Source organism: Podarcis muralis, chromosome 9 (assembly GCF_964188315.1).
Source record: "Podarcis muralis chromosome 9, rPodMur119.hap1.1, whole genome shotgun sequence".
In the NCBI taxonomy this organism is placed as follows: domain Eukaryota; kingdom Metazoa; phylum Chordata; class Lepidosauria; order Squamata; family Lacertidae; genus Podarcis; species Podarcis muralis.
In genome coordinates, this window is record NC_135663.1 from 14,443,973 (window position 1) to 14,456,230 (window position 12,258).

At 38.4% G+C, this 12,258-nt stretch overlaps 1 protein-coding gene across 5 annotated transcripts in view; it reads right to left on the reverse strand.

Annotated features, from left to right (window-relative positions):
• Positions 1-12,258, reverse strand: part of WDFY3 (WD repeat and FYVE domain containing 3) — a 135,930-nt gene that overhangs the window by 94,568 nt on the left and 29,104 nt on the right. For all 5 annotated transcript variants that reach the window (XM_077933798.1, XM_077933801.1, XM_077933799.1 and 2 more), the window contains exons 3-8: positions 6,852-6,975; positions 6,358-6,467; positions 4,629-4,790; positions 3,974-4,166; positions 948-1,134; positions 395-561 (exon numbers count right to left, since the gene is read on the reverse strand). In XM_077933798.1, the coding sequence (XP_077789924.1) occupies positions 395-561; positions 948-1,134; positions 3,974-4,166; positions 4,629-4,790; positions 6,358-6,467; positions 6,852-6,975 (943 nt within the window). The remainder of the gene's footprint in view (positions 1-394; positions 562-947; positions 1,135-3,973; positions 4,167-4,628; positions 4,791-6,357; positions 6,468-6,851; positions 6,976-12,258) is intronic.

The window sequence follows — 12,258 nt, forward strand, 5'->3', positions numbered from 1 at the left end:
CCAGTGGCAAAGAATGGTGGGAAAGAAAATAATGTATCGTTCTTACATAGTTTGGTATCCTATGTAGGCTAGGCATAGACAGATCCAATCAATACCATCATCATTGTATTTTATTTTACAGTGCTAAGCAGTATAAAATAGTAATTGAATATTGGTTTATGGGTTGCCTCAAGAAGCAAAGGTGAGCTTGTGGTAAAGTAGAGGGTCAAGTTGCTCACACTATATTATGGACCGGAGGTCTGAGAAAGTTTCTGAGCCTTCCTAATTCTACACTGTTAAGAATCTGAGATCACCATCAATTCCAGATCAAGCCACTGCAAGCAAATTCAGGACTATTAAATGTCAGATTAAATTTTGCATGTAAGGGACTTCTTAAAAAGAAGAGAAAGCTCACCTTTGCCTGCAGGTTGTGGGACGGCAAATCCAGGCAACAGAAAAGGTGCCCCTGTAGTAACACCAGTTGGCTTTAATTCATTGACACCATATGTTGTTAATGAGGTTATCAAATTCACCAAGTCCTTCAGAGCATCCTTAGATTCTGCTTCTTTTGCTTGTTCTAACCTGCAGGGATGAAATTCACACTCATCTCAAAACAAGGCCACTCATTCATTCAAATCAAAATTTGGAACATTTTTTTTAAAATCACATCCAATTTCATGTGTTCACCATAAAACTTAGTTCTTACTTAAAATAATAGCCTACAATAGCCAACACTACACCACATCAAAAGATTAATTACTAGACTAGCAAGACTAAAACCAAAACCCTAAAATAAAGTGTAGTTTCAATTTGTGACATACCCCTCCTTGCATTGTAACTTATAAGAATCTACTGAATTGGTGACATTCAAATTTTCAGCTCCAAAAATGATATGTCAACACAGATCTTGCTAGGATGAAAATTGCATTTGAAGCAATAAAATAAATTTGCAAACCTGGTTTGCATACCTGAGTAAGAGATCAAAGAGGAAGTTGTATCCTTGCCATATCCTAAAATCATCTAAGAGTGTTTGGGAGACATCACTGGAATCTTTGAGGAAGCAAGAAAGGCCAGCAAACATCTCAACTATTTCTAAGGGAGAAAGGTCATCCGATTGTTGCATGTTTTGAACACATGTTGACAGGCATTCTTTTTCTGTAAAGACAATAAAACCCCCCAGCATTTTTCATATTATACAAAAATTACCAAGCACAAGTGTTCTCATACATGATTATCAACTAGTTGGTATCAATCCATTTTCAAGAATGATCTTATGTACTGAACTAAGAGCTATTTCACACATTGCAAGAAAATAAAAACAGATGGTTGGGACACCTATATTATACATGTCTAGGAAATGTACAAAACGGGAACTTTGACATCTGCACATATTCTACATACATTTGCAAAGCTCACACTATACTAGAGCAGATGTGCAATTTCCCCTTTCACCATGTTACACAGAACTACAAATCACATCCACTTCTTGCCATTTGTCAGGATGTGCAAAATAACTCACAAATAAGGACCTCAATCGTACCTCTTAAGAAAACACATTTTCTTCACTATGCATCTTTGAGTGTCTGACTATATCTTGAAAAATGTGAAAACTGGCAAGCAAGATATTATATTATATTATATTATATTATATTATATTAATTATATTATATTATATTATATTATATTATATTATATTATATTATATTATATTATATTATATTATATTATATTATATTATATTATATTATATTATATTATATTATATTATATTATATTATATTATATTATATTATATTATATTATATTATATTATATTATATTATATTATATTATATTATATTATATTATATTATATTATATTATATTATATTATATTATATTATATTATATTATATTATATTATATTATATTATATTATATTATATTATATTATATTATATTATATTATATTATATTATATTATATTATATTATATTATATTGGTAAAGGGACCCCTGACCGTTAGGTGCAGTCGTGGACAACTCTGGGGTTGTGGTGCTCATCTTGCTTTATTGGCCGAGAGAGCCGGCGTACAGCTTCCGGGTCATGTGGCCAGCATGACTATGCCGCTTCTGGTGAACCAGAGCAGCGCATGGAAACGCTGTTTACCTTCCCGCCGGAGCGGTACCTATTAATCTACTTGCACTTTGACGTGCTTCTGAATTGCTAGGTTGGCAGGAGCAGGGACTGAGCAACGGGATTCGAACCGCGACCTTCTGATCGGCAAGCCCTAGGCTCTGTGGTATAGACCACAGCGCCACCCATGTCCCATAAAATATTATATTATAATTATTATTACCACTCTCTCTCTCTCTCTCTCTCTCTCTCTCTCTCCCCTGTATACTACTCTTCATCCAAAGATTACAGGGCAGTATTAGAGCAAGTAAGGGGAACCTTTGTTACACTACACTCCCATCTTCCCTGGCCATTGGTTATGTTTGCTTGGGTGGATGGGAATTGTTGTTCAGCAACATCTGGGAGGCCAAAGCTTCGCCAACCCAGGTTAGAGTATGGAAAATCCAGGTCTCCTGATCAAGCCATGAAACTCACTGCTCTTGGGCAAGTCACCATATCTCAATGCAGTCTGCATTTAAAAACTGCTGTCTATATAATTGTAGAAATTATAATAATTATAACTAAGAAATAATTATAACAACATATTGAAAAAGAAAACACCCTGAACACTCTACCCAACATTTGAACAGAGTTCCAAGCATAAGCACCAGTGGCCAACCATTCTGGCTTAGAAAGTAACCATGCAATCCACCCTGCCCATGACATCTCTGGTACTGTTACTCCCAGAGCAACAAAAGACGAGGCCAAATCAAAGGCAACCATGCTATATGCATATTGAATACAAGAACTCTACAAACAAATACATACAGAAATAGCGGGAATGTCCTAGCATAAGTGCAATTTGCACTATAAAAGATAATGGCTTCTGACTGTGTTACTTATCAGAAGGAAATCTGCTGTGTGTGTGTAGCTCCTTATCGCTTGAAGAGTCTACATTTGGGAAAACGAAAAGCCTTGGATAATCTGAATGCTTTTATTTGCAACAAGTGTGCTCTTATTCAAAGCATGAATATAATTTGGGTGCCATATATCCATGTTACAGCAGAACTAAATTACAATTCCTGGACTTTATTTTAAGCATGAGTGGATGTATTTGAGCAGAACTCTGTATGGTATACTAACTACAAAACTATAATGGCATAAGGCAGTGGCATAATTCCCTTCAATCTGTTACAAATGTTCCACGGAAGAGACAGGAAGCAGTAAAACAGAAGCAACTACCCAGAGCTGTCTCTGCAAGAATCTAATGCTCTATTACACGTAGATAAGGAACAGGAACTACTCTTGGGAGCTTTCAACATCAGTGGAAGTGGCAAGCCCACAATCATTCATGTAAGAAACAACTGTGCATTTTGCTAGCCAATACTGAGGTACAAAAAATAGGTTATTCTTCCTACAATCCCTTTTACGTCATCGCTACTACCAGTTTAAACCAAATTCAGTTTCCCCAGCATGTACACAATATGCAGTTGATCAATGTGCTCTGCTGGTTTACTGAAAGCACATCATCTATTTCTGTCACCTTGTTCAAGCAACAGAAATAGGAGGGTTTATGAAACATCTGGTGGGACGGCAATAAATGCCAGGCAGGTCACAAAGGGGGCAGCAGGTTTGAGGGCCCTGATTCAGAGTTAGGCCCGTCCTATAATTTTTCCAGTTGCGTCCCCACTGTTTTCAGGATAGGCACCACCACCTTAGTTACGTCCACATGAGTTAACACACCAATATTCCTATTTCACAAATGGGAATTTAAAATTAGGGATTAAGACCAGATCGTGGTCACCCAGACAGAGAGAGAGGATCCAACGATGATAGAAATTATTACATGACTATATTGAGAGAAAAACAAAATCACAATACAGCACCAAGCTATACCAACCGTGAATGTATTTCACTACATTGACACTAAGGCCATGACGTGATATGGTCATTAGGACTTCGCCTGCACTCTTTCTCCAAGGCAGGTTATAGGGAGGGCACCATGAGGTTATTGCACTGAACAGAAGCTGAAGATCATCCTTTTGAGCAAGTTCTTCCGCCGGGGACACAAAACTGCAGAGTTTCACCAAGATCTGAAACAAAAGGCCATTATAGGAAGCTCATATAATTGCTACCATAAGCATTCTGTTTATTGTAATATTCATTTAAACTGTGGAGAAAGTAGGCAGATTTAAGCAACTCATTGGAATCAGTTCAGTGATTCAACTATATTAATTTTCCAAATGCCACCGTGCACTTATGGAAGTTTCTCTCATCAGTAACCAGCTTTATTTTAAAAAAATAAAAATAAAATGGGCGTTTGCAACAAAGAAAAACTTGTAGACGCAAAAAAACAAAAAAAACAAAAAAACAGGTAACAGAGAAAAAGTAATATAGAATAGCAGGATAATATAACACCTTGATTTGGCCTAGGAGTTGTAGAGTGTATAAGCATCAGTGTAAAATAATTCAATGTAAGAACCTTTCTTCCCAATGCATCCTTTAGGAGATGAAACAGAATTTGAAATGTAGTATTGTGGTTACAACTCATTTACCTGCACAAACACTTTCTGCAATAGCGATCTACGTTCTGCTAGAGGCAGCTCATTCTGGGCTCCTCCAGCCACCTCAGGCACATGTGGAAGGTCAAAAAACAGATAGAGACATTTCACAAGCGTGGAAGGCACTGACATAGTCGTCATGCAGTCCACTGTTTTCTGAGGGCAGAAAAAGAGTGGAGACAAAATGTTAGCGTAGCATTCCTAGCACAATGCAGTTTGTTCTGAATTCCACCTACTCTGTTAGAAATTATCCGGCTATATAGCTTCTAGAACCTTTATGTGGAAGTCATAGAATACTATTCTTGAAGCAAGTTACTCTGAAAAATTTCCAAAGAAAAAACCATTCTCATTATCAAAAAAGAAAAGCTTTTAGCAACATCGATAAACTGTGCACACACACCAACAGAGGAACAAGCTGAGCAGCTATTTCCCAAGTGGAAAAAGAGCTTCAACCCAGGAAAGAGTAGCAATGGGAGAAGCTTAGTGCACTTCTAACTAGATGGAGAATACACACAGAGCATCATTTCCCCCCTCAATGGAGCACTCTGGCACCTGTTTCATTCATCATATTTAGGTTTTTTTCTTCCCTTAGAGGAGAGTATGACAGAAGGCAATGGGAATGTGGTGATCTTGACCGAAATAGGGGTCCACACGAGGTATGCTATGCTCACCCTGCTTCTGCTGGTTGTAATTTGAGTAGGAGAAATCACACAGTAGAGCACTCTTGTTCTGAATGCTCACCCCCATCTCATCTTGAGATGGGGTATACAAGAGATTGTATACAAAGTCCGTCAAAATCTAGTGCACAAAATCTAGTGCATACAGTGTGCTCTATTATCTTAAATATCGCAAAGAACCCAACAAGCCCCTGAATCATTGCGTTAACAATTGCACACAATGATAAACGAGCTTCTCCCAGTTTGACGTTAAGATCTGCACACCACTGAGGTAATATTTTGAGTCATCCTTGTCCTCTCCCACCATAGCCAGATTCTACACCTAGAAGCTTCCCTTTCTTCTTTGTAAAATGCATGATCTGACCATATCTCATCTACGCCACTAAAGCCTTCTCTTTGCTGTTTTTTAGCCTACCATTTCAGGCGAAAATCATTAATGCCTTTGCCAAAATAACCCCCCCCCCCAAAAAAAAATAACCACTATGATCATGTATAGATTATATTCATTAATCACTGGCCATTTTCCACAATGTGTTCTGTTGCCTAGTCTGTTGAAGAACTCCCAACACCAGCACTAGCTTTCCCTGTCACATGCTACTCGCTGAAGCTCAGTGAATATCATTCCACCTTTGCGGTCTACACCAGCTTTCACCTTCCATGCATGATGACGCTCTAGCCCCAAGCTTTGGAGTTCTGACATGCTTTATAGAGTATGCAGTTTCATGTGTGCAATATTTTCACATATATACATATTTCCTAAAATGAATGGTGCGGCCTAAAGCTATGTGCACATAAGAAACAACAGAGGATTCTAGATCAGACCATAACCTTTTAACCTCCAACCTACAGAGATGCCTAACAGGACTTTACAAGGTCTTTCTTCTTCTTTTTATCACTGGATGACTTCGCTCACAACTGCTTAGAAAAATGGCAAACAATATATATCTCTTGTGTTTCAAAATCCTCATTTGCTAAATACAAATACCTCTAAGAGCATTTAAAGGTACACGCTACACAGTACCAGATTCTGTTCATGCATAACTAACCTGTCCAGATGAAGCTAACAAGTTAATTGTAGTAAGCAACATCCAACCTCTACTGGCTTCTTCACTCTGATTGATCTCCAGAAACTGGACTATGGCACGACTTGCAGCCTCTGGAGTTAATTAAAAAAAACAACAGAAGATAAGCAAACACAATGTTAAAGCCAGTTTCTACTTATACAATATTAAAGCCAGTTTCTACTTATACTATATATAAGCAAATTGCTCCTTCTCATGTTCCAGCTGCTTAAAAACTCCCATCTTGAATCCAGTTTTGCTATGAAGTGCATAATCAGCATTAAGACAATCAAGACTCACTTTCCTCTCATGTCTAATTACACGCTTGTCCCATTCATACTTTGATGACGGCAGGTGAGAATCATTTACTATCTTCAGTGACAGCCAAGAGTCAGTCACCTCTCTCGAAGAATGTTGTTATGTGAATATTCAACTTCTGATTGGACAAAGATAAACTAGGTGCTATGGTATGAATTTACCTGTAGACTTGTTAGAGGCTCTCCGCCGAATTTCAGTCACCATCAATCGTGACACTTGTGTTGTAAACTGAAGGAGATCTGAGAATTTTTCTATCATCGTACTAGGGGGTGCATTTCCAAATACCTGCAGATAAGAAAATACTATGAACACCACAGAATTTATGGCAGGATTCAACTAAAGTGACCCGTCAGTGGAAGCCCTGCAGAAGGACTTCTGCAAGTGCAACAGAGCTTCTCGCGCCACCTCTTGCACCTCCCAAAACTGGCTTGAGGGATGTTATGAGAATCCCTGGAACAGCAAGGGAGGAGAGGGGGCACCATTCCATCAATATGCTGGTAGAACGATAATCTTAGTACAGTCTCCCCTAGAAAATAATTTTTTGCAGACATACAAGTCCAGTCACCTCTTTAAATTGGAGCATTAGATGTTTAGAGTGCAAAGTCATTGAACAGAACTTTGATTGTTGAATATCCTCCCCTCAGAGATGCAGTTGGGCTTCTCCCTTGTATCCAATTCGACACTGGGTCTCAAGAGAAACCTTCTTGTCACAGACCTTTAGGGGTGTTAGACGTCACATGCAGCTTAATACAATAAAACCATGTAACATTTAAGTGACCCAAAGCCCACAGATGACTGCTGCAACTGCATGTTGGAGGGGTGAGGGAGGGGTCTGTATCTGTGGGTCACAGGAAGAAAGAGAGCTGTTTTGCACTGGCTCTGACCCCTGATCCATCAAGCTCAGTACTGACTACAAAGACTGGAAGCCAGTCTCTGGGGTTGCTGGCAGGAGTCTTTTCCCAGTCTAGCCCAAGCGTACTCAGTGCAGAAAGAGCTTTTAAGCTCTCTGCCTTGCTGGGGGTATATGTGTGTATAAGGCAAGGGTAGTGTTCTCGATGCTACCAGCATGAGTTTGACCAAACTGCGGGAGGCAGTGAAAGACAGAAGTGCCTGGCGTGCTCTGGTCCATGGAGTCACGAAGAGTCGGACACAACTAAACAACTAAACAACAACAAGACAGGGGTAGGCAACCCATGGGCCAGATGCGGCCCAATTGCCTTCTCAATCCGGCCCCCAGATGGTCCAGGAATCAGCCTGTTTTTACAAAAGTCCTTTTATTTAAAATGCATCTCTGGGTTATTTGTGGGGCATAGGAATTCATTCATTCCCCCCCCCCCCAAAATACAGTCCAGCCCACCACATGGTCTGAGGGATAGTGGACCTGCCCATGGCTGAAAAAAGTTGCTGACCCCTGGTTTAAGGTCTACTCAGGATGCCGGTTCTGGAACGGTAAGGATGCCCACGTGGGGGCAGTCCAAGTATACACAGAGCCCTTGGAACCGAACCCCTGCGTAAGTCGCGATTTATGAGTTTACTCCTGTGTAAGATGCGATGTCATGATTTACTTATAAGTTTAGAAAGTAGCCACGTCTAGTCAAGCTCTGCCTGGCGAGAATTCTAAAAGCTTCCCTGGAGAAAGGCAGAAAAAGCTAGAGGAAACAGCAAGCGAACTTATACAGAAGTAGGAGCCATTAGCTGCCCCTCTCTGTGTATGTATTATCTGTCTGGCTTCCAAAATTTCTAGAGAAAGGCAACACTAAGCTACACATCCTTACATTTCACACAATTATTATTACTTGATTATTTATTAATTCATGAATTGCCTTTGACGCACATCCCAAAGTGATTTGCAAACATACCATAGGAATGTTTATATGGGGAGGTTTTTAATGTTTTATGTCATACTGTGTTTTAATTTGTTGGAAGTTGTCCATAGTGGCTGGGGTAACCCAGTCAGATGGACGGCATATAAATTATTATTATTATTATTATTATTATTATTATTATTATTATTATTATTATTATAGCTAAAAATAGTTTTGAAAACAGTACAATAAACAAGTAAAGGTAAGTTTAGAAAATACAAAATGAACACCTAATGAGTGTATCTTGTATCCTGGGTCTACAGCTCGGCAATACTACCGCTCTACTTTCCCAGATTTCTAAGCATCTGAGAAAAGGTAATTTTGATGGTGTTAGTATCATGGTTAGATACCATGCATTCACGGGTGCCATACAGCACATATGCAATGCCGCCACTGTACAGTTCCTTGCCATATAAATCTGCTAAGTTCAAGGTATACACTATTGCTGTTAGTGTATGAAGTCCAAAATGGCATACCAGAAGGACCACCCTGTCCCTTATACACTGACCAGCATACTGAGATCATCTGGGGAAGGCCCTCTGACTATCTCTTTGCTACCACGTGTTTGTTTAATTTCTGTGCAAACTAAAGCATTTTTAGCTTAGCGGCACCAGTGCTTTGGAACACTGCCCTTATTGAAATCAGACAGACACCTACAATTCTGATATTTCATGACCTGCTGAAAAGTTTAGCTTGCTAAGCATTTTTAGAGAATCTGGTTGATTCAGTGTAGGTCATTTGTTCTATATTTTATGATTTTATCATTTTATTATTAGCTCCTAACTTTATAATTAGTTTATTGTATACCACCACAATAATTTTTAATGAGTTGGCAGGTTATAAATACTCTTATAAATAAAATGATTTATGCCTTATTTAGTTTGGTCCTATGCATATGTGGGGAGTGCAAAGACCTAGGGGGTATACTGAAGATTAAGGCTGCAATCCTACACCCACTTGCTTCTAAGTAAACCCCGTCAACTTCAATGGGACTCACTTCTGCCACTTATCCCACTCCCTGCTCCATTCAAGGATCATTCACTGTCCTGTCATAATCCCTAATAAAACATATTATCGCTCACTGGAAGAATCTGCGACCAGAAAGAAGAGGAATATCAAGAAGATTGGAAGAAATTTAAAGACTATTTGAATAAATATTGTAATATTAAAAATTAGAAATTACTTGAAAGTACCAATTAGGCCTAGGATTAAATTAAGATTTAATTAAATAAATGAGATCTATAATGTTAAGAAAAGTTAATAAATTTGATTATAATTAGAATAATGATATTGGAAAACTGCTACCTCCAGTTACAAGGAAATTCAGATGGGAAGGATTAGAGGAAGTCAAGCAATATGTTTATGAGGTTGGAAGTTTAACTAATTAATCAACTCATATTGTTTATATTTCTTTGTTGTCATTTGTTTTATTTCTCTCTTGTTCTTTTTATTTTTGTTTCATTTGTTTTACAGTATATGTTATATGTGTAAGAAACTTAATAAACATTATTGGAAAAAATAAAATAAAACGTATTATCCAGTAAAACCTGCAGCTGGACTTGGTTATACTTGGTGGTTGTGGAAAATACATTCCATATAGCTAGGAACAAAAAAACCCCCAACTTTACAGGAACCAACAAATACAAGTGTTCCTACACTTACACTAAGGCTGTCTATGGCTTTTGATCATGCACCACTCAGAGAAAACCAATATACTGAACAGCAAAATGTAATAAATACACCACAGTAATTTGGAAAATAACTTTGTTATAACAGAAGCAACCACCTAGATCTGTCTGAAACATGATCCAACAAAAATGGAAGTCTGGGCTTTGAAATAGTCTTCCTCCTCCTCACTCATTTGCAACCTACAAGGTGCTCCTGGGGAGGAAGGGCATGCTTATTTTCCATATTTCATCATATTGATCTTCTCTATCTTTAAATCAAAAGCACTTTGCTGCAGTTCTTACAGTAAGAGAGTAAACACATGCCATATATTTGAAGCTAATCACTTTCACTTAAGAAACTTTGAGGCTTTTATTTTTTAATAAAAACAAAAAACCCACAAGCCTATCATTTCAGCACCCTCATACTATGCACACAATTATGCCACTCTTCAGGAACATTAAAATGCATCATTAAGTATTCAGGATTGTGCAAGGAAAGCAGTGACAAGAAAACACAACACGTTATGAACCAAAGCATTGTTTACTGGCAGAGACCTTTTCAGTACAATGTCCACATTTTACACTTACACACACACACACACACACACATCCTTGCCGCTTTAGCTCATTGCTATCCAATCCAAAATCACCCCATAGAGCACCCAACTGTATGAAAGGCTCTGTCAGAGAAAAATAATCTACAATTACATAAATGGAACGGTTTTAGAAGAGTTCAGAAACACAACAATTTTACTAAAGATGCAACATGGATTGTTTGATGACAAGCCTCCTGAGACCTTTCCACGCATTACGCAGTTTGACAAGGACCCAGTTCACATGTAGCATGAAGGTAAACAATACCCACGTGTGAATGAGCAAGATAAAAATCAGAACCACTTCAGTCCTCCTCCAGTCCTGCAACTGCCACACAACTCGGAGCTACGCCATTGTTTGGCTCAGCATTACGTCTTAGCCAAAGTTCAGGATTTGTCTCCCCACAGTAAAACCACAAGTGGCAAGCCACAAACAGATTTTTTTTTAATGAAGATTATGAATAAATTGACAATGAAACCAAAGTTAATATCAACAACGTGCTGCTCAGTAAACCAGTGCTTTCCTGTACAACGTTCTGTGGATTAATCTTCAAACTCATATTTGGTGTCCTTAAAGATGTATAGAGGAAAACCAAACAGTAATCCTTAATTTCAAATTTGCTCTCCTAAGAAGATGTATGCAGAAAGTTCATGGGCTGCATGAGCAAATATTTGGGGTTATGTCCCTAGTAGTTGCAAGCAGATACACTTTAATTATTACATGGTATACATGGTCATTCATAAAATATGTGAATTACGAAGTTGGAAACTCGATTTAAAATTTATGATTTACATCAGCTTCTTTCCTTGTGGAGCTAAAATGCCCTTGATTTAAAAAGCAAAGCAAAACTCAATTCACCCTGTTACAACAGCCTTATAAATAAATCCACAGAAGTTACTAGCCTAAAACAAAAATTAGTACTCTGCCAAGGGCTGGCAAGAAGAGAGACACAGAGGTATCCACCCTGCTATGGCACTATGGCAGCCCACTCAGTTTCTATGGCTAATGCAGAAAGGAAATGGAGCACTGCGATTCTCCTCTGCCATACAGCTCTCACTCAACTACCTAAATACAAGACCTGATCTTATCACAATACATAAACGGCTTCATAAGCCTTGTATTTAAGCACTAACCTGGCAGCCCTAGGGACAAGGAACTGCATGCAGATAAGTGCATGAAATTCAATGCCAGCAACTGTGGGGCTGCTGCAGGAGGGACTCTTCAGTGGTCAGTACAGGAAACCTTGAACCACATAAACCTGATAAGCAACATACACACACCCATAATCAATACATATTTTTGTAGAAAACTCTTGGGGGGAAATTCAGAACTGTATTCAGGACTATTACAAAGGAGCTAAGACTTGTGACCAAGATTCTATACAAAATCCTCTTCCTGGCGGGGAAATGGTCATAGTATTTAAGCTGACTTTCATATTTAAA